This window comes from Papio anubis, chromosome X (genome assembly GCF_008728515.1).
Source record: "Papio anubis isolate 15944 chromosome X, Panubis1.0, whole genome shotgun sequence".
Lineage (NCBI taxonomy): Eukaryota > Metazoa > Chordata > Mammalia > Primates > Cercopithecidae > Papio > Papio anubis.
Genome location: NC_044996.1, coordinates 93,169,909 through 93,191,351, shown reverse-complemented (window position 1 = coordinate 93,191,351; position 21,443 = coordinate 93,169,909). Strand labels below are relative to the sequence as shown.

The 21,443-nt window shown below is 50.8% G+C and overlaps 2 protein-coding genes across 16 annotated transcripts in view; both read right to left on the bottom strand.

The window, feature by feature from the left end:
• KDM5C (lysine demethylase 5C) overlaps positions 1-9,315 on the bottom strand; it is a 66,386-nt gene extending 57,071 nt beyond the window's left edge. For 4 of the 13 annotated variants that reach the window (XR_001898536.3, XR_001898534.3, XR_001898533.3 and 1 more), the window contains exons 1-6: positions 8,634-9,242; positions 4,740-4,817; positions 2,188-2,310; positions 1,711-1,881; positions 1,098-1,232; positions 32-155 (exon numbers count right to left, since the gene is read on the bottom strand). Coding sequence is in view for 8 of the 13 variants with exons in the window: in XM_009197641.4 (XP_009195905.1) it covers positions 32-155; positions 1,098-1,232; positions 1,711-1,881; positions 2,188-2,310; positions 4,740-4,817; positions 8,634-8,783 (781 nt within the window). In the remaining 5 variants the exon portion in view is untranslated. Of the gene's footprint in view, positions 1-31; positions 156-1,097; positions 1,233-1,710; positions 1,882-2,187; positions 2,311-4,739; positions 4,818-8,633 lie in introns of all 13 variants that reach the window. The other 9 variants (XM_031660848.1, XM_003917750.4, XR_004180769.1 and 6 more) reach the window with 8 other exon arrangements.
• A 5,626-nt stretch (positions 9,316-14,941) lies between these two features.
• LOC101009534 (IQ motif and Sec7 domain ArfGEF 2) overlaps positions 14,942-21,443 on the bottom strand; it is a 92,082-nt gene continuing 85,580 nt past the window's right edge. The window contains exons 13-16 of one of the 3 annotated variants that reach the window (XM_003917751.4): positions 20,200-20,373; positions 19,659-19,708; positions 16,371-19,061; positions 14,942-15,757 (exon numbers count right to left, since the gene is read on the bottom strand). In XM_003917751.4, the coding sequence (XP_003917800.3) occupies positions 18,120-19,061; positions 19,659-19,708; positions 20,200-20,373 (1,166 nt within the window). In that variant the 3' untranslated portion in view covers positions 14,942-15,757; positions 16,371-18,119. Of the gene's footprint in view, positions 15,758-16,370; positions 19,062-19,658; positions 19,709-20,199; positions 20,374-20,501; positions 21,396-21,443 lie in introns of those variants that run through there. The other 2 variants (XM_017953938.3, XM_017953939.3) reach the window with 2 other exon arrangements.

Genomic DNA, 21,443 nt, shown 5'->3' with positions numbered 1-21,443 from the left:
GGTGAGGCCACCCCAGCCTGTTAGGACTTACCTTTCTTCCGCAGAGTCTTGTCCTTGGCCATGAGGCCCAGGCCCATCATCTTGGGGCCTGCCCCATAGATCTGTAGCTTTTTCAGCTCTGGATTCTTTTCAATGTCTTCCTCTGTGGGTTCCGGCTGGAAGGAAAGAAGGAAATGAATCAAGACTGCTATCTGGAGCAGACTGTCCCATCCTAAAAGAACAATAACTCAGACTACATATCACCTGATATGCTGGGGGCTGAGGCACAGATGGGCTAAGCCAAGAACTCAGTGTTGCTTTTTGGAGACTGAGGGTAGGTGAGCTGCCTCCTCGGCCCTCTCTCGGAAAGGAATAAAAGACAGGATATCTCAGTTTTCCCAACTGTAAAATGAGAATATTACCTCCTCCCTTATAGTTATGAGGGGGGTTAGGGATAATATATATGAAAAAGCTAGCAGTGTTTGGCATTACCAACAAATGGCAGTGACTAATAGGATCTGCTAAATTACATGCTTCATTGAGCCCAGGGAGTGTCCATCTTGTTCTCTGTTGTATTCCCAGTACCAAGAAGAATGCCTCGCACATAAGCTTCTGCTTGAAGACATAGCCATAAGGAGCTGGGAACAGTGGTACACACCTGTGGTCCTAGCTACTCAAGAGGCTGAGGCGAGAGGATCACTCAAGCCTAGGAGTTCAAGATTATAGTGCACTATGATCAAGCCTGTGAATAGCCACTGTACTCCAGTCTGGGCAACATAGCAAGACCCTATGTCTCAAAACAAAACAAAAGACACAGGTATAAGGAGAAAGAAGAGTTCTACTTCTATGAGCAGAGTAAGTCCGGAAAGGAACAAAACAGGCAAGAAGAGCAGACATACAAAAGAGGCTGCACAAACAGATCAAGACCCAGCTCAGCAGCTCAGCTGAGAGGGGAGAAAAAAGCAAAAGTGAAGCCAGAGAGAGGCACACACTAACGCTCAGAAGAACTCAGAGAACAAAAGAAGGGATAGTGGAACAGGGAACACAGCCTTAGCCAAAGGGAAGGAAAGGACTCCCTCCACCTCAAAGCTCTAAGTTCGAAGAAGGGGAGTACTCACATCAGGCTGCAGTCTCTTGGCCCGCCGGCCATAGCTGTTGAACTTGGAAGGCTGCACAGACTGTCGTAGGGGGATGCTGTGGGGTTTGTATTCCTTGTCCTTCTCCTCATTATCAAATGGACGTGTGTTACACTGCTGGGGACAGGTGAGGGGTAAGGGTCAGGACATGGGACTCCAGCCCGCAAAAGCAAGAACTTCCCTCTACCCTCACCCAGTGGCATCCAAAGTTGTGGTCCACTCACCTGACCCAAGCACACACTTTGGGAATTCTCAGTGCCTTTGCTTGTATCACTCCTCCCTTCCAGTCACTTCCTCCACCAACCATCTCCCCAACTAAATCAGACGCCATCTCTTCCCACACCTTCTAGCCCAAGCTCTCCCTTATCTGATTTCTCTATCAGTTAAAACTTTGTCACATAACAAATAAGCTAGCCGTACAGATAACTCCAGGACCTCTGACCCTGAGCAGTGCAGAAAGAGAACAAGCATCACTAGGAAAGAGCAGAGTCCAACTCCCAGATCTTCAGTCCACTAAACCAGTTTCATTAAGAGCAAGTGTGGAAATCTGTGCTGAAGGGTAAAGCCGCGCCCTGCCCCACTTTGACATCCTTACCACAAGGTTGGCTCCAGATTGGTACATTTCATAGGGATAAACAATGCGTTCGTAGTGGGAGCGTAGCAAGGAGCCAATATTTTTGCCTGGTGGGTAGTTGAGGCGCTGGGCTACCCGAGCCCACCGACGGTCCTTGCAGATAGCTTCATAACCACCTTCCTCCACCACAATCTGAAAAAACAAGCAGGAAAAGACATGGATATGCCATGTGTATTTTTGTGAGGGAGTAGGCCTGTAGAAAGGGCAAAAGGGCAATGAGGGCAACTCTAGTCCCTCACTTCACAGGAGGCTATCCCCTTATCCCAATCTCAAATTGCAGCAAAAGATTCCAAGATGTTCTCATGACAGCTTGTGTGCTACCAAGCTGTGCCCCTTCCATTGCAGCCTAAAGATCTAATGTTCAAACTAAGGGGGCCCCCACAGTACCAAGGATATTGGGGTGAGGTGGGGGGGTGCTTGACAAAAACCTGTTCTTACTTTGCTGAGACTGTAGAGGTCCAAGATCCGCCGTTCTACATTGGGAATCTTTAAGGAGGAGCCCTGGATTTCCCAGAATTTGGCAATCTGGTCCAAGTAGTTCAGTTTCACTCTCGTCTGGGCCTGAAGAAAAAATGGCTCAAAGAGGCTGGCCACCCCCTCCCACTGACCACTATCTTTGGGTCCAATCTTAGGGGAGAACAGAGGAATACAGCAGTCCACACTTTCACTACCCAGGGCTTCTCCCAATGAACCAGATCCCAGACTCTAGGCAGTGCTTAGCCCCACCTCGTTCTCACTTCTTGTTTTTTTTTGAGACGGTCTTGCTCTGTCGCCCAAGCTGGAATGGAGTGGTGCAATCACGGCTGACTGTAGACTTGACCTCCTGGGCTCAAGTGATTCTCCTGCCTCAGCCTCCTGAGTAGCTGGAACTACAGGCGCACGCCACCACGACCAGCTAATTTTTGTATTTTTTGTAGCAATGAGGTTTCACCATGTTGCCCAGGCTCGTCTCAAACTCCTAGGCTCAAGCAATCCATCCACTTTGGCCTCCCAAAGAGCCGGGATCACAGGCGCAAGCCACTGCACCCAGCCACTTCTCTTTCATTTGTCACCTTCTAGTCAATCAGAGAAGCCCAAGTCCCAATAGAGAGGGTCACAACTGCCAAAAGCTTTAGATATGTCCTCTGTCAATCTCCCTGACAGGGTCATGTGAGTATTATCATTTCCTCTACAGATGAGGAAACAGAGGCTCAGAGGAGTTAGGTCACACAGCAAGCATCAAGATATTCTGGTGCCACATAACTTGAGCTTTGGCTCTCCCTCTGCTACTTATTTGTTATATTGTCTTGAGCAAATCAGTTTCACTGTGGACTCCTTTTTTCTTTTATTAATAATTATAAACGGAAAATAACTGCACAGTCCACTTACCCCAGAGGAGTAGACTTAATGAGGGGAACAGTGAAGATCCTCTGCAAATTTCAGAATTATATCTAAGCTCTAGGCATGTTTCAGAGAAAGAAAGCTCCAAAAAGGCACACGCACCTCCTTATGTACCACCAAACTTGTTCCATGGTGGCTGAAGGGTGAAAGTGCATGCTATAATTATAGACAGAATGGCCTAGAACTAAGAGATGGTATATCAGAGTAGCACTAGCACCTGGCCAACCCAGGACCCAATGTGGGCCAAAGAGACTAGGAACAAGATATGTATCATGCTTCCCTGAAATCTCAGTAACCAAGAAGGACTCCCATAGGCCCCAAGTCTATAACCTCCTCACTCCAGTCAGAGGGCCTGGTTCTTGGAAGAACTAGATAGTCACTACCATTCACTACCTTGCCCTGATCCCATTAGGGGGAACAAAGACAGCTCTTTCCATTTCATAGCTGAGAAAAACTAAGGTCTATTTGTGCCAAGAAACAACCTACAGTTCCTCAGCTGTGAGAACCCTCAAAGGGCAAGGAAGTGCTCCCTCGACCTCAGCCCCTTAGCTTTCTGAAGTTGGCCTCATCCCTGCTCCTTCTCATTAGCCAGCACTCCCTCTATAGAAAACCTGCCCTTGTGTCATGCTAGGCAACATCTTGCCCAAGCTGTACCCCTATAAACCTGACAAGATATATTTTTCTTTTCTGAGATGGGGTCTTGCTATGTTGCCCAAACTGGTCTTGAACTCCTGGACTCAAACAATCCTCCCACCTTAGCTTCCCAAACTGTTAATAGTGCCGAGGCTGAGGAACTCTGGTCTAGAACACAAGTGAACTTTTAGGGTGTAAGTATTCAGCTGGGCCTGGGCCTAATCCCCACCCCTTGGACATCTAGTAAGATTTGTGGGTACATAATAATGGGGGAGGCAGTGGCAGCATATGCCTAACCTAGAGCTTCCATGGAAAACTCCAGGATCTTACGTGGAAATGGCTTCAGTGAGCCTAATCTCACTACCCCAGGGCATTCTCAAGCAGGGAAAACCCCACCTGTCCATGAAAAGGGCCTGGACTTCCTGTACAGAACAAAAGGGAGAAGGAAAATCCTACCTGCCTGACCCCTGGCCAAGTCTCTAACCATTCCAGCCTCCACAGAGCCCAGTTCTTGTGTTGTTCTGCCCATCTACCTAAACTCCCACCTTACCAAGCACCCATGGAAGGAAAGTAGAAAGCACAGGGCTGTGGATGAATTGGATATATGAAGCCACATTCAGCTGGCCAAGGAAGAAGGGGTATCAGCCAGTTCCATATTTCCTTTTTGTTGACTCAGCTAGGGTAGGCTAGTTCACAGGGGAGCTTCAGAAGTAACAAACCTTTGTGAGAAAGAGATATATGTCCCTAGCCTTTGGGCTATCAAATCACAAATGCTAAATGCCCCTGGCTCTTGGTTATATTCAGAGTTCTAAAGCTTCTTCCATGCCCTGGGCACACTAAAGTAATGCAATTTCACAGAAGAGAGAATAAAGGCCTAGCTAGGTAAAGTACCTCAGTCAGAGAAACTATAAGGGAAGTGGGATTAGAACTCAGGTATCCATTCTCCCAACCCCACCACCAGCTCCTAGTCTTCTCACCTCTAGCTCATTCAGCCTCTGGATTCGGGGGGTAAACCTGAAGTTGTCCACTTCCACAGCAAAGGGTGGCTGCCAGTCCTGAGAGGGTAGAGAGGGGAAAGGGACTTGAGTTATCTTAGCATAGTGTAAGACCGAACTCACCAAAAGCAGCTCGGAATCTCACTGGCACCTTCCCAGACCTCTAGCCACTCCAGACCCTTTAACCTGCAAACATCCTACCCAACCACCCACCCCTACCTCCCCCCAGAACTCACAAGAGTCTAGCAGCCCTCAAGTCCACACCCAAGGCCCCATGCACATGCCCTAGGAAACTTCTCCTGAGTCCCACCCAACAGTACAGTGCCAGGATTTCAAGAAATTAAGAGATGGAGCCTCTGTTTTGTTGACCCTAAACCTTTTCCACACCCACATTAACTCCTTATCCCCTAGGCATGTGCTGTAGGACACACAGGCCTGGGAGTACTGGAAAGCACACAGGATCTAGAGTCAGAAGACATGGGTTCACATTCTAGATCTGCTACTTACTAGCTATGACATTTTAGCTTTCTGAACTTGTTTTCTCATCTGTGAGGTGGGAATATGAACTCTAGCCCTGGCTTCCACACAAGACCAATAAGAAAAATTAAAACTAGTTTTCAAATGAAAATGTTATTCAAAGGAGTCATCATTATGACCTGACGTGTAAGGCTGACCACACCTCACAATACACATGCAGGGTAGCTTAGCTCCGATTCTGGCAGGACGTAAAGGTTTGGCCCTTTAATGTTTGTTCTCTCAGTTTAAGGGCCTGAGATAGACACTGCAGGGAAGAGCAAGGAACAGGGAGCAAGTACGTGTATCACTCACCCAGTCTGGAAGGCTTCCTGTGGATCCTCTCTCATACACCTGCCTGGTACAGGAAGAGGCAGGGGAGGGAGCTCCAGGGGGTGGGGGTAAGAGCTGGGATGCCTGACCGTGGTGGCAAAGAATGGGAGGATTTGGGGAGGGAAGTCAGGTACGAATCATGAAAGTGGGAGAAACTCTGCCCTGCCAATTTGGAGCTTGCTGTGTCCTGCCCAAAGGTCAGCTGTGAAGAACCCACTCTCCAACACCCCTTTCCAACCTCCTACGCAGTCCTCTCCTTCCCAGAGCCCTGGTTCCTGCTGGGTTGGCAAAATGAACCTAAAGTAACCTAAATCAATGCTCGAGGAAAGTGAGGCTCAGAGAAAAAAAAGTGAAATTTCCAAAATTACATGCTGAGTTAGTGGCGGAGCCAAGAACCCACGTCTTCTGACCTCTGATCCAAGGCCTTTGCACTACACCAGACACCAGTGTTCATACATATATGCATACACATGGGTGGGGGGGAGACAGTAAAAGAGAAGAAAATCTGCTGACCTCTTCTGCACACACACTTTTAGAAAATGGGCTAGAGGACTCATACTTGCATGCATACACAGACCACACTCCCCTTCCCCTACCAGCCAAAGCAGGTGGCAAATATCTGGGGCTCAGTAAGCAGGGACCAAAAAGAAAAAAAAAAAAAAACGCAGGCCAAAATGGTATGGCTCAAATCCAGACAAGCTCCCCGTGCCCGCCTGCCTCTCATCAGGATAGGGCAGTCCCCTCAGCACAGGTAACCCAGCTAAAAAGGTGCTCAAACCCCAAACTCCGGGCACTCTTCTTTCCTGCTGAATCAAATTCTAGACAATCAGCACCTGACAGGAAATGGCAGCCCTGGAATGCTACAGCAGGAGCCATGGATGCAACAGATACCTGGGAAGGCCCTGCAAACCGCCTGCCTTCATTTCCAGACTACTGTATGCCAAATGCTCAGTATGTTGGTATTACTGGGATGTGGTGATAAAAAAGGTTGGCTACCTGATGAAGAAAGTAAGATCCCTCCAAACTCCCCGGGGTCTACTCAGGGTACCCACAACTCTCCTCCCACCCATCTTTCCCAGGCATAGCAGTCACCTGCCCAGCAATTCAGGCCCGAAACCATCCTTCCTCCAGCAAACCTCCAATTCCCAGGCACCCACCCATATACAGGTTCCCACCCTGGGCCCAAGCATCACTTGAGCAAGTACTTCAAACTTCAACCAGAAGAAGGCCAGCTGCCTAAAGGTGTCCTACGAGCAGCCATAGAGAAGGAAAACACCAAACCAAACCAGACAGCCAGGTATCCCGGATTAGAGGGAAGCACACTGTTGACCAGTGAAAAGAAGCAAAATAAAGGATGGCCTCCTGCTGGCCATGCACACCTGGGACATGTCATTCTTTCCCTTCCTGATCCCCCAAAGCAGGATAACAACACCGGCACAAGGCCAGCCTGCCTAAGTCAGTCCAAGATAGAAAAAAAGGAATTCAGGCCTCAACTACCCCCATGTCACCTACGCCTCCTTTTCCCACAGGTTTGCCCAACTACTTCAGGGAGTGCCTCCTTGAGGCTGCCCAGGACTCCTGCCTCTCCCTTCCACTAGCCTTCCTGACCCTCTACCCACTGCCACTCCCTCACCATGGACAAGGATACCTCAGAAATCTATGGCCAGACTCCAAGAAGGAAGAAATTAGCTTACCCAACACCTCCTAGAAGATCTATCTGAAACCATCCTAGATCTGTGGCTGAGCACCAGAAAGCACCAAGTTGGATAAGAAGGCCTGTGGTGCCCTCCTCAGGTAGGAATGAAGCTTCCTATTCCATTTCAGCCAGGAGACACCCACTCAAAAACACCCTTTTCCAGCTAAGCTCAATTTCTGCGCTTGGAATCCCAAGTGATCACTGAACATTATCATCATTTTTCCACCATACCAGCAAGGCAGCAGCTTGCCCTAGCCCTTGAGGGACTTCTAGCCTGAAGCCAGGCCTAGGAGGAAAGCTATGGCCTTTGTTGCTGACCCCTGTGAATCATGTTCCACAGGGGACAGAATTCCATGGCTCCATTCTGTTCTGGGGGCCCAAGAGTGCCCTATCCTCTGGGATCTCCTACATCCTGGACCAGAACAGAGTAGAAATCTGAGAAGGACTCACACCCCACCACCAAGCTGACTGGTCCAAACATCTCCATAGGAAGTCAAGTCTGCGGGATGATGTGCAGAAAAGGCCTTGACATTGCCTTCGATGAGGAAAATAAGAGGACAATTCCCTGAACCCACCTCAAGGGAGACAGAGCAATCCCTGTAAGACTGATTTCCTGACTGGTCCAGCAGGCCAGGATATTATCATAGATGAATTGGCCTGGCAGGGTATGAGTAAATATGAGTCAACCTACATAGGAATAACCAATGACCACATCAAACACCCTCACAGTCACAATAATTACCACTTATCTAGTGCCTACTACATACAGACGCTACCTAGTTTAATTCAATCCTCTAAATAACCATTCCTGGGACCCATTTCACAGGCTCGGAGAGATTACTTCTACTTTCCCAAGGTCACACAGCTGCTAAGCTTCAAAGTGGAGTTTTGAACTCAAGTCTGTCTCCCTTCAGGGCTGCGATCTTTCTACTAATACTATACCATGCTGCGTGCCTTAAGGGAAGTGATGACAACAGATTGGAGAAACGCCTTATTTTTACAGCCTCGACCTAGGTGGCCCGGGCAACTAAGAGATGTGCGGGGTGCCTCTCTGTGAACTCCCTCCGGCCCACTAGGAATCCCGGTCTTAAACCAAGAGTGATTCTGAAGAGCCGGAGTGGGGGTAGATCTCTGACTCCAGGTCACCCGTGGGCCTCACACAACGAGAGGACCCCTGGCCCAACACCCTTTTTCCGATCCGCGCCGCATCCACAACGGTCCCAGCCACCCACTCTCCCCACCTCGAGCTGCCCTCCGCCCCAGACTTCGCCGCTGGCTATCCTACTGCTTCATTCCCCGTCTCGCCGCCGGCGAAAACCGGCCCCGGCGCTTACCGCAGGTGGGCGGATCTTGCAAATGCCCGATTTCTCTGCGATGGGCCTGATTTTCGCGATGTAGCCAAGAGGGTCTCGGAACTCGGCCCAGCTAGGCTCGAACACTGGGCACTCCGGCGGCGGTAGGAAATCGTCGGACCCCGGCTCCATGGTGGGCCCTAGGTCTGGGCCAGGGATCAGGAGGGCTTGGACCGCCCTTAAGGACTCATGGCGCCGCCGCTGTTTGAAGCCGAGGCAATGCTCGGAGGCTAGGCCCTAAGCGGGGCAGCCGCCGCCCGCCGAGGGCCTAGGGGGGCGTGTGGCCGTCGTGCTCTGAGAGTCTCAAGCTGACGCTACTGCTACCGCCTCTTCGTCCTGCTCCGTTTCTTCCAAACTGTGTCGTTGCCTCCCCACTACCGCAGCCTTCGCCACCACAGTTACCTCCCAAACACCGCGGCCTTCATCGCCGCCGCCGCCGCCATCTTGGTTTGTCAGCGTCTCCCCCTCCCCACACCACAACAAACCGGATCCTTCCGCGCGGTGTCCTTCCGAGCCTCGTATACCTTGCGTCACACCAAGCCCTAGGAAATCTTCATATAGTGGAGACCGAGCTAAATAGGCTGCTATGGGTTCTATTTGGAAGGGGTTACTCAAAAGTACCACCCCCGATTGAGAGAAAATAGTTCATTGCAACGGCGGAGGAACAAGATTGTAATTAGTTTGCCGGATCCTCTTTCCGGATGGACCGGCGGTGCACGTTTAAAGGCCAGTGATGCGCATGCGCATTATGGAGACCGGAAGAGGAGCTCGTGTCCGTGGGTGGTGGAGCCAAACCGGCACTCCCTCGCAGACCTCAACCGGGTCGCTATCCCGGCACCGGCGTTCTGTGTCCCTTCTCCCTGGTCTTACCGGTGTGGGCTGCGGAAGGCGGCTTTGGGAGCCCGATTGCAAAGGACCCCTTCTGCTGGCCCGCGGGGTTGGGGGGAGATGTACTAGGCTCCAGCTCTAGACACTGACACCTCTGGGGCTTTGAAATAAGGAAGGCAGGAAGCTGCTTACTCCCCGGGGATTATGGATTTTTAGACTCCTGAGTCCCAAGTAAAGGAGGAAATCTTTATTTCATCCAAGGTTACAGGTAGAGCGATGGGGTTTCGATTCTTACCCCCCAAAAGTCACTGGGAGTCAGCATTTTAATGAATGCTTTCAACTCTTCTGTATTCACTTTTACCGTGTACACATTTGTTGCATACACTCCGACAAAATAAGCCTGTTTAACTATTGGATATTTAGCAACGGCGTATTTATTCAGTGTCTACTGTGTAAAACACCTGTTTGCCCATTTGTGAGCCTGCAGTGTACTTTCCAAACATCCGTGTACTTTGATTGTATTTATTGTGTATAGCCCCTGTGCATTTGGTACCAACTGTATGTACATTTAGTCCTACTGTGTGCATGTTCCTTGAGCAGTTTCTGAATAGGTTCATTGCAACTACAGTACTTTGAATGAGTATCAAACCAGTACTTTGTACACATACATCAGACATCTACTGATTGGAGGATCATCTATGTCATTCATCAGCTGTGGACCTACTGCATGTAGTTTGAACACCTACTGTGCAAATATTTGAGTACTTGTGTACATGCTGATTAAGTAATTTTGTTTTCCCCCATCAGACTATGAATTCCTCAAGGGCAGGGACCATGTGGCCTTATACCTCCTTAGCACTTGGTGTGTTAAGCAGTAAATTAATGTTGAGTAAACAAAAGAAAAATGAATAAATGTCCTTAGCATATATTGACTGAAAAATATGTATACTTTTTGCAAACATTTCCTGTTTAACATATTAAACATCCACTGTAAGCTTAAGGCAGGTAGGGAGTGTCATACCTTCGTGCAGTTAACTGTTCCTAATCAGATACTGTGCCAATTAGGTCCATCCTGCCTACTTCAGGACTGAGCTAAAGACATCCTAGCTGAGGGAACAGGGCACACAGGTAGGAGCTCATGCCCTGGGCTCAAAGAGTCATGCCTTACAGTCCCACCAGCTCTGCCATTTTCTAGTTTGTAACCTTGAACAAGTCCCAACTTCTGTAACTGAAATGGGGATATTACATACCTTGCAGAATTGCCGTGTACTTGGCACATAGCAGGCCCTCAGTATCTGGTAGCTGTTATTTTTATTTCTGAGAGTCAACAACCAATATGCCAAAACTCATTAAGAATCTCCTTCGTGTCAGACACTGTGCTAGTGCTTTTATATATTTTTTTTTATCACCTGAATCCTTATATTACCTTCAGTGTTCAAGATCTTTATCCCCACTTGGCTCGTGTGGAGACTTGTCCCAAGTAACAAAGATATTAAGTGACATCTTTCTAGTTTTCTAGGTGTCAGGGAAAACCTCAGCCCCTCTCCACCAGAAACACAGGTGGATGGTCCAACTGAACAGCTGTCTGGACAGGAAGCAGGAAAGCTAGGCAAAGTGATGCTATTCACAGTAATATCACTAGCCTCTCACATGGATAAGCATCTAATTGCCTACATGGCTAGTTCATGCCAACTATTTCCCTTAGTCTTTGCAACAGTCTTCGGAAAGATATAGGTGAATTTACCCAGTCTGTAGATGAGGAACCAAGTTTCAGAAAGATTAAACAACTTGCCCAATGTTACACAGGAAGTTGCTGACTCTGGTCAAATGCTCTTCCTGTCGTTTGCCCTCACCAGGAATAGAGGAGGTGAGGGAAAAGGGAGCTGCTGGGGTGAGAGGTAGGGTGGTGGGGCAGGGCCCAGTCCTTGGCAATATGGGGCATGCAGGGTCTGGAGCTTGGACTGCCCATCGGGCAGCACCCCCAGGCCACCGTGGCTGTGACTGTGATGGTGGTGGTGGTGTGTGAAAGAAGCAGATGAAAAGGAGGCAGAGGCCTGGCCAGAGAAGGATGAGGAGAATCTAGAAGGTGGGAGAATACGGTAGATCCTAGGCTGAAGGAAGTTCAGCCTTTCCATCCAGAGGCAGTTCAGGGAAGGACAAAGAGCATGAATCAGGAATCAGGAGGCCAGATTTTGGGTCTCAGCTCTGCACAGTCTTCCTACAGGCTTCTTTGAGGTACTTTAGCCCAGACACATCCCTGTCCTGGAAAATTAAATAGAAATCACGTAGTCTTTGAAGCCAATGAGATAGAATTTATTCGTTTACAAATATTTATTAAATTTCTATTATGCACCAGAAAATTTTCTGGGCACTGGGAATATAATGGTGACCAAGACAGACATAGTCTCTACTTTCCTGGAGCTGACATGCACCCACTGAGATCTGCCAACTACCTCACCTTCCTGAGCCTTTTCTCCTTTATATAATGAAGCTAAATAATCCCTTCCTCACAGTGTTGTTAGGAGGATTAGAGATAATGATGACTGCCATTCATCAAGGGCCAGGTGCTATGAAGTAGGTATTGTTATCCCCATCCTACAGATGAGGAAACTGAAGCTCAGGGAAGTGTAAACTTATTCACCTCACATGGCTAGTAAGTGCAGGACCAGAACTCAAACTCAGGTCTGTCTGACTGTCGTACAACTCTACCTGTAAAAGTCTCAGATGGTGCTCCCAATGTAGTAAGGCATTCAGGAAATGGGTTTGTTCCCCAAGCCATGGGTCTTGCTGGGGGCCAACCAGAGTCTAGGTGCTGCAGACTTAAGAACTGGGATGCATCAAGGAGCTCATCCCAGGCTGGGGGCTGGCTTGGCCTCACCTATCCACCTGGGAGACAGGGTCTGACATGGAGTTGGTGCAGAGCAGTGACTGGAAGGCTCATCTGGGCTCAAAACCACACTCACCTCATTCGTGTTTTGTGTATCAACTGGGCGACACTGACTTTGTGTCTCACTTTTTTGGTTTGTAAAATATGGTCTCTTCCAGTTCTGAAGTAGGTTTGAGCTGTTGGTTCTGATTCCTAAATAGCTCTAGAATCCATCCCCTCCTCCTCGCCATCTTCCACTCCTCTTGTGAGCCTTTTACTATCTCTAGCCTTTACTCTTAAAAGAGCCTCCTCAAGGTATCTGTGTGAACTCATGGTTTATTAGACAGAGGCAGAGAGAGAAATATCGACGTCTGGTATAGAAATATAGATGCATAGTATGTGCTTAATACATATACATAACAACAAAATGATTTATCCAAAATAATGTTAATTCAAAATGAATTATGACAGTAGTGGATTACAACTCACTGGTTAAAATAAAAATCCATGACTCCACATTGATATAAGTAAATAAAGTGAGAGAAAAGGGAAAGTAGAATTCTAAATTATATAGAAGGAATGATGGAGCTAGAAAATCATCAATGGATGCTCAAACCTTTACAAAATAAAAGAGCAAGCTCTTCAAATATTGCTGTAACACCTAGTGCCCAAATCTTGGTTTCTAAATGTCATTCTCTACTAAAAAAAAAAAAACCAGGGCTCCTTGGAAGGGCTCATAAAAAGATGGAGATGTGCCACAGGACACAGGGGCTTAGAGGGCTTCTTACTGGCCAAATCTGGGGTTGTGAATATCAAAATAAAGAATGATGTTAATGGGTTATATATAAACCATTGAGTGAAATAAACAATCATTAAGTCCATAAGGATATAAATAAATACATGTAGAAGGGAAAGCCCTCCCTTATAGTGGAAAGCCAACTAAGACATGCCCAGGCCGGGTGCAGTGGCTCATGCCTATAGTCCCAACACTTTGGGAGGATTGCTTGAGGCCAGGAGTTTGAGACCAGCCTGGGTAACCTAGCAAGACCTCCATCTCTATAAAAATTCTTTTAATTAGCTGGGCGTGGTGGTGTGTGGCTGTGGTCCCAGCTACATGGAAGGTTGAGGTGGGAGGATCACTTGAACCCAGGAGTTCGAAGCTGCAGTGAGCTATGATCGCACCACTGCACTGGGCAATGGGATGAGACCCTGCCTCAAAAAAGAAAAAAAAAAAAACATATTGAAAGAATGATGGCATTTGAAAATCACCATTTGACAACCTCAGCCATAATAATTGTTCCAGTGAACGCTAAAACTAGTGAGTGGAAGTTTGAGAGTAACAACATTTCCATTCATCTCTCCACAAGATACTCATTCACTACAATGGGGAAAGTGGTAACTTTACAGTGGAGATATTAGATAGCCCAATTTGTTACCTGGTCTTACTTTAGCTGCTGCTGAGGCCAGCGTGAGAAACCTGTTGGCAACAGAGTAACAGGGAGCAGCTGGGGGGACCTGCCTGTCTCCACGCTGCACCATGTGCTGTGCCCACCGCTGGAGCTCCAGTTCCCTTTCCTTTCTTACTGTGCTACTAACACATTGCATTCGCTCACACCTCCAGGCCTTTTCATGCGCTGCTCCCTCTAACAAATGCCCTTCTCTGTCAGGCTAAGTCCTACTCACCCTTCAGGACTATTCCACTAAAAGGGGGGGCTCCAGAAAACGATGCCTGACCCCACCCACACACCCCAAGTTGGGTTTTCCCCTCCTCTGTGTTCCCACACACCCAGGGCTTCCTTCTGGGCGTGTACTTACTTTATCATCTTCACATTATCCCCACCAGGCTGTCTGTCCACTCCTGAAACTCTTGTCCTACACTGTCTGACGTGGTAGCCACTTACCCACATGTGCTTATTTATTTACATTTAAATTTAATAAAATGAAAAGTGCAGTTCCTCAGTTGCACTAGCCACGTTTTGAGTGCTCAGTAGCCACATGTGGCTAGTGGTTACCATATTGAACAGCACAGGTATGGGACATTTTGCTTATCACAGACAGACCTTACTGGACAGCACTGGAGAACAAACATAAGAACTCTGAGATTCTAGGACCTTTGTCCTTTGTGTTTGTTTGTTTGTTGGTTGGTTTGTTTTTGAGACAGAGTCTCCCTCTGTCACCCAGGCTGGAGTGCATTGGCGCGATCTCGCTCGGCTCACTGCAACCTCCGCCTCGCGGGTTCCAGCAATTCTGTTCTTTGTTATGTGTTGTCTCTCCCCATCTGTATCCCCAGAGAGATTGGCAGCAGCACCTTTGATGTAAGAATAGTCAATGGGCTTGCTGTCTTCAGGTCCTCAGAGAAATGGGGAAGTGAGGAGATTAACTACCCCTCCACAGTCTGGACAGTGCATTTCTGGAGGGGTGGAGGGGGTGAGGAGCACAGACAGCCCAGCGCTGGGACTGCAATGAGGACTGGAGGAGGAGAATTTAGGAAACAGTTGAAGGAAGCATGAGGAGCTCCCAGAGGGGCCCGGAAACTTGGTACACAGGTTGCATCAATCAGTAAATCAACCAATGCAAAGATATCTAACTCTGAGACTTAGAAAGAACCGTTCGTTCATTCATTCGATCAACAAAATTTTAGTACCATCTGTGCTGTGCCAGGCACTATATGGGGCAATGCTCTGGATGGGGATGATTCAGACCAGTGTCACTCCCACGCCACTTAAGGTATGGCGGGGAAGGATCTCAGAGAATGTGATGAAGGGCACATTTTGTGAAGGATGGGTTCTTCAAGCCCATCTTGCAAGGGTTGGGAAAACCTTCATCAGGGATGTTGGGGGGAGTATCGTGGCAGGGGGGAAAGGCACAAGTAAAATGCTGAGTTTGGAAAGTACACAGAGGCATTTTTGGGGAACAGTAAGTGGATGGCCAATGTGTGGGTGAGGAATGAGAGTTAGGACCACAGAGATTGGCTGGGCCACCTTGTGGAACACCTCCCATGTAAAGATAAGTGGTCTCTGTAGGTGGCTTACTGTGTGTCTGGCCATGAGGTAGGCACTTCACATGCATCTGTTAACTGTCCTGCAAGGTTATTATCCCCATCTTACAGGTGGAAAGCCAGGCTCTGAAGGGTTAGGTGACTTGCCAAATGCAGCACAGGCAAGTCACTGAGCCAGGATTTGAGTGCTAAAAGCTGAGCTTTGGAAAAATGCGACCAGAATCAAGCTGAAGGTAGGGAAACGATCGTGCAGCTTGGTCCAGCAGGGAAGAAAACTAAAAAAATGTTGATTGGACTTGATTCAGGACCTTGTGGGTCTAAGCTCTTCAAACCCTCACGTCTGGTCCATAAGGCAGCATCAAATGTGTAGGTGGCCCCAGCTGCTGCTTTTGCTAGTTGTCTTCCCTGGGACACCTTTAAACATGCATACAAGGAAGAAAACAAATAATTGGTCCGAGCTGCTAAGAGCGAGGCCATCCAAACCATTCCCTTTTAGAGGCCATTCCAGATTCTAGGAAGGCAGCAAAAATAGTGACTGAATGCTGCTTCTGGGGAGCCTGCTGACTTTAACCAAGAACCATGGCTCAACCCCACTTCTCCTGCGCTAGGCTAAGATCCAGGACATAATCAGTGATGCTAGAAACACGTCCGTTTCAGAGGGAAGAGGTTTGGGAGGACTGGAAAGGGCCCTGGGGCTAGAAGTCAGGAAACCCCATCCTGACTTGCTGAGTGGCCTTGGGAGAGACTCTTCCCTTCTCTCAGCCTGTCCTCTTCTCTGTAAATGAAAGGGAGTCCAGCTATTTGTTATCTAACATCCCAAGTATATATGCAGAGCTCTTAAAATGTATCTAGCCCTGTGCCTTCCAAATCACTCTCCCACCCTCAAGGATAGAAATGTGGCCAGCCACTGTGGAGATGAGGGAGAAGCTCCCAAGCCAGGCCAGGCCAGCCACATCCAGGGTGAGAGGAGATGCCCCAAGAGTGGAAGGAAGCATCCATCCTATGAAAGGAAGAGAAGGGAACTAACTTGCTCAGCTCTATCCTGGCTCCTTGGCATCCATTACTCCTGGGAATCATCATCATCTCCATGTGGCAACGGCTTATCAGCCCAAGTTTTACACTGAGGAAACGGAGACTCAGAGAGGGTGACTCTCCCGAATTCACATGCCTAGGAATGAAAACCCCAGGATGTGAACTGGATCAACTCCAAAGCCCATACTCTTGCCACTCTGTCACGCAAACTGTGCATGAAATGAGATAGAAAAACCTCCCTCACTCCCACCTCCCTCCAAGCAAAGCATCTCATCCACCCAGGTGCCTGAATTTCTAACATTAGCGCATCACCTCCCTGGGCTAAGGCCTCTCTCCACGGGCTCCACAGTGGGGAAGGGGCGCAGAAGTAGGAGGCAGAGGCAGGAGGTGAGCACAAGGTCTTTTATGAGGCATCAAATATACATTCTTATATACAAGGAGGAAAAAAGACAATGCCTGAACCCCAGCTCCTCTCCATACAGCCCCTTCCACTGTCACACTCCCCCGCCCCCAAGCCCCAGTGGCCCTGGCCCTTCGTACAGCCAGGGTCCCTCTGTCTGTCTGTACTGTAGCCCATGGTGGAGAGGGGAGAGGGAGACAGGAGCTGAGTGAGGAGCTGGATATGCGGGGCAAGAAGAGGAGCTGGGGCTTGTAAAAAATATATTTATAATAAATAAACAGGGCTGCAAAAGGGCTGGAGAGGCAGCGGAGATTCTGATGGACAGAAGGACTCAGGCATTCTGGCTCCCAACCCCAGCTCTGATGGCTTCAATCTCTGCCTCAGGAAGGACATCTTGGGCTCATGGTGGCCCTTTGGGAGCCTCTCTCCCCAGGGCTGATGCTGGGTGCCCTGCCCCAGCGCGGTGTGTGTGGGCGATATCTGTAAAGTGCATTGTCTTCAGTTGTAGGTGGGGTAGGTGTAAGGGAATGGGGGGGGGGGCATGCAATATGGGTGAGGGAGGGCAGTGCCCTTCTCATCCCAGACCTGAGCCCCCCGAAAACCTGTCTGGACTTTGATCAGGATAAGAACGTTGCAGGGCGAGGCAAGTTCCTGAAGCCGAAGAGGTCTGGGCTGGGGCCTACTGGAGAAAGGGCATAGACTGGCTCGAGAGAGGAAGCACTGCCCCACGTGGGGCCAACATAAGCAGGGTCCCACCCACCGAGTGCATCGACAGTCCGTGTCCTCCAGCAGGCAAAAAGACACATGGAAGTGTGTGGCCAGGCCCTGAGGTCAGAGAGAGGGCCAAGCCAGCTGAGGTTTGACCACAACTCTACAGAGCACTCTCCTAGCCCCACACGGCCAGAGGAGCCCCGAGGAAGCCTTCACCTCGACAGCTTTGGACACCTGCCCTTCTCCGCCAGCCAGAGCTGACAGGGAGCTCACACAGGCCCAGAGGTCTGAGGCCACAGAGCTAGACCTCCAGGGAAAAGTGGGGAAGAAGAAGACAGGAGAAAGAGAACGAGGATCTCTGGAAGGCCCTCACCACTCCCCAGCACTGGAGCACCCTGAGTCCAGGCTTCAGGTGGCAAGGATCCTCGAATCTGGAAGGAAACCCCATGGCAACTGCTGGGGGTGAGGGGACGGGTCCCAAGGCAGGGAGGACATGGGGAGGAGGACATTGCTATGTGTATATATATTTTTGAAAAAACCGAGGAAGCAAAGAGGGTGTAAGGTCCCTCTCCTGTGGTTCCCCAGACTTTCCTGTTCCCCAGCTCACTCTCTCTACATGGAGCCACAGTGCAGTCAGCTTGGCAGCAGGAGTTTGCACTGGGGGGGTTGGCTGTGCCAGGGGGCCCAGAGGCTGGCGGGCATGTGGGAGGTAGGCGGAGAAGAGTGAAGTCTCTTGGAGGTGTGGGGAGAAGGTGGGGGAAGGAGGTGGAGTAGGAGGAGTGTTGGGATAAGGTGAGTGCGGTGACAATGAAACTGAGGTGGTGGGGTGGGAGTAGGAGCCCCCTGGTGGCCGGGATCCAGGGCCCCAGCCGCGCCTGCTGCTGGCATCATCTGTGGGTGGTGGCTGAAGATGAAGTGCTTAGGGCCCTGTTTGTGGGCTGGAGGGTGCTGGGGAGCAGGACTGTACAGGGGCAGTGGGGATGTGGGCTGGTGCAGGGGGTGGCGGCCATGTGGAGCAAACTGAGGGTGTCCTCCAGCTCCCCGTCTGGGTGCCCTGCCTGGCCGGCCCAAGGTATAGTGTTGGGGCCCTGGGACTGGGCCATGGGCGTGGAAGTGGCGATGTGGCCCCACAGGTGGGGCTGAGGCGGGAGGCGGTGGAATGGAGCCTAGCTGGGGCAAGGGTGGGGGCTGCTGGGGAGGTGGGGGAAGAGAGGGCTGCTGGGGTGGGAGGTAGGGTGGCGGGGCAGGGCCTGGTCCTTGGCAATACTGGGCATGCAGGGCCTGGAGCTTGGACTGCCCATCAGGCAGCACCCCCAGGCCACCGTGGCTATGGCCGTGGTGATGGTGGTGGTGGTGGTGGTGCGTGGAAGAAGCAGATGAAGAGGAGGCAGAGGCCTGGCCTGTTGGCGGCGGTGGCATCTGGAAGGGCCCCTTGCCCCGCTTGCTTCCAAATAGGGAGCCCAGGAAGGATGAGGAGTTGGAGACGGGCCTCTGGCTCTTGTACTCCTCTGGCGGCGGGGGTGGGGGCGGAGGTGGCATCCTCTGGTGAGGGCGTGGACTGCTAATAACAGACCCCTGGAAGGGGGGAGGGGGGAAGTCAGGCCAGGCTAGATGCCCTAAACCCCCAGCCCTAAATTCCACCCCTGTCCCTGAGGGCTGGAGCTGGGGAGATAGCGAACCCCAAGTTGTAATAAAAACCAAATCACAGTCCTGTACTCATATGTGGAGCTCCCCAGCTTGCAAAGCTCGGCTGTCACATCCACTATCTCATCTGAGCCTCAGCTGGGAGAGGAGAAATTAGCAGTACCTCCTCCTCATCCCCATTTTGCAGGCAGGGAAAAGGTTAGGCCCAGAGAGGCAGAGTGACTCGCCCAGGGTCAAAGAGCAGGACTTGGAGGTAAGAGCTTCTCGTGGCCCAACTCCAAGGGCATCCCTACTCGCCGTCGGCCCTGGGGTTGAGAGGGGGCACGGGAGAGTGGAAGACAGGCTGAGAGACAGGCAGAATGAGGACAGACAGAGTTGAGGACAGATGGAGAGAGTGGTTGGCTGGGAGAGGCAGCCGCACGGTTCTCAGCAGGGAAGGGGGGAGCAACAGGTCCCCTCCTCCTCTGGGTCTCCATGGCCGGGGCAGGGCTCATGCAGAGGACGAGTGGGGCAGGAGCTGGCACTTACTTCGATGGTGCTGTCCAGCGATCCCACGCTGTTACGCCGCCCCCGCTTCCCTGCACCCACAAGCAAGGAGCCCAGCGTCAGAGCAGCAACCCCCCCTCCCTACCCTGCTGGGCTCCAGAGCTGGGCACCAGGCCTGGGCCCCTCCCGGGGACAGACACCCCATTATCCCTTTCCCCCATTGAAGAGGGGGAGGTGGGGAGGAGGAGAGGTGGAGAAGGAGGAGAGAGAGGAGGAAAAGATGGAGAAGGAGGAGTGGAGGTACAGGAGAGACAGAAGAGGGAGAAGAGGAGGAGAGGTGGAGCAGCAAGAGAGAGGCACCAAGACTGTGGCCCCACTTCACATTCCCTGGCCCAAACGCTGGGCTCCCCCTGCTCTGACCTGGCTCCCAGGCCCCCTGTGGCGCAGCGCCCAGGACTCTGGGTGAAGGCAGGGTGCGTGTGTGTGTGGCAGGTGGAGGGAAGGCTGGTGGCCAGTGACAGGAGGCAAAGAGGACACCTGGTCCCGTGTCTCCCCAGCCAGGGCAGGGGCCCAGAGGGCTTACCTGCATCAGAGAGGTCTCGCAGGGAACTGCTGAGTGCGCCCCGTTTGAGCCCATCGCCTGCCCCGTAAGTGTCCTCCAGGCTACTGCGGGCCATCGTCCCATTCACTGAGTCCTTGGCCCCTCCAGGCTGTGAGGCGTTAGGCCGCATCATACCTTTCTGCTTCTCCAGCTCCGCTGGGTGGCAGTCGGGGAGACAGGGAGCAAAGGTCAGGAACAGGAGTGAGAGCCCATCTGACTGACCCTAGCCCTCCGTCCTCCTTCCTCCTCCCTCCTCCCTCCCTCTGTCCCCAGGCTTCCTGTTTTGCCCCTTGGACGACCAGCCCTTGTCTCCCCCAAAACTGCAGCTCCATCACCGAAGTACCCTTAGTGCCCAGCTCCCGTCTTGCACCCTCCCTTCCTGCTCAGCCTTCCCTTCATCCCTCTTGGTGCCTGCTCTCCCTGTTCCATTTCTCTTCCTTTCACTCTTATGACTTCTCCCCTCCCATGCCCTCTTGCAGTCAGGTCTCTCAAAGCACCCCTGCCCTTCAAAAAAGAGCTTCATGGCAGATGGTTCACAGTAAGGACGGGAAGGCCCTTCTAGCCTATGGCAAAGGGCAATCTTTCCAGAGTTCAGTCAGTTCTCAGATACCTTGCTCCAGAGCAGAGGGGCTCCTGGAAGGGCAGGAGCAGGAAACTGACAGGAATCAAATCCTCTATTAAGTGCCAGGCAGTATGCTGGGTGCTACACATACTTGATCTCTCTCAATCCTCACAACAGTTCTGAGGTCAGTATTAGCATCCACATTGTGCAGAGGAGGAAACTGAGAATCCGAGAAGTCTTAGAGCTTGCCCAGGGTCATACAGCTGGAAATGGCGGAGCCGACATTCTGGAAGCAGGTCTGCCTGATTCCAGAGCTTGGGTGCTTCCGGCCTCCTTACAGCCCCACCTCCCCACAGAGCTCATAGAAACACGTGTCTACTGGCCTCCCCTCGTCTTGGGCTGCTAATCCCTCTCTCAGGATTTTCCCAGGGTCTCAAAGGATCTGGTGAACTGAAACTTCTATCCCTGCCTCGCTGAGGAGTAGAGTGGCCCTGGAGCTGTGAAGGCCTCACCAAGGAGCTGTCCGCCGCCTCGTCTCTCTTTTTCTGTCTGCCTGCCTCTTTCTCCTTAACACCATGTTACTTAACTGTGACTGCTTAGCCTGGAGAAGAGAAAACTTGGAGGGCATCGGGAGGAATGAGATGTAATCACTATTTTCCGTTAT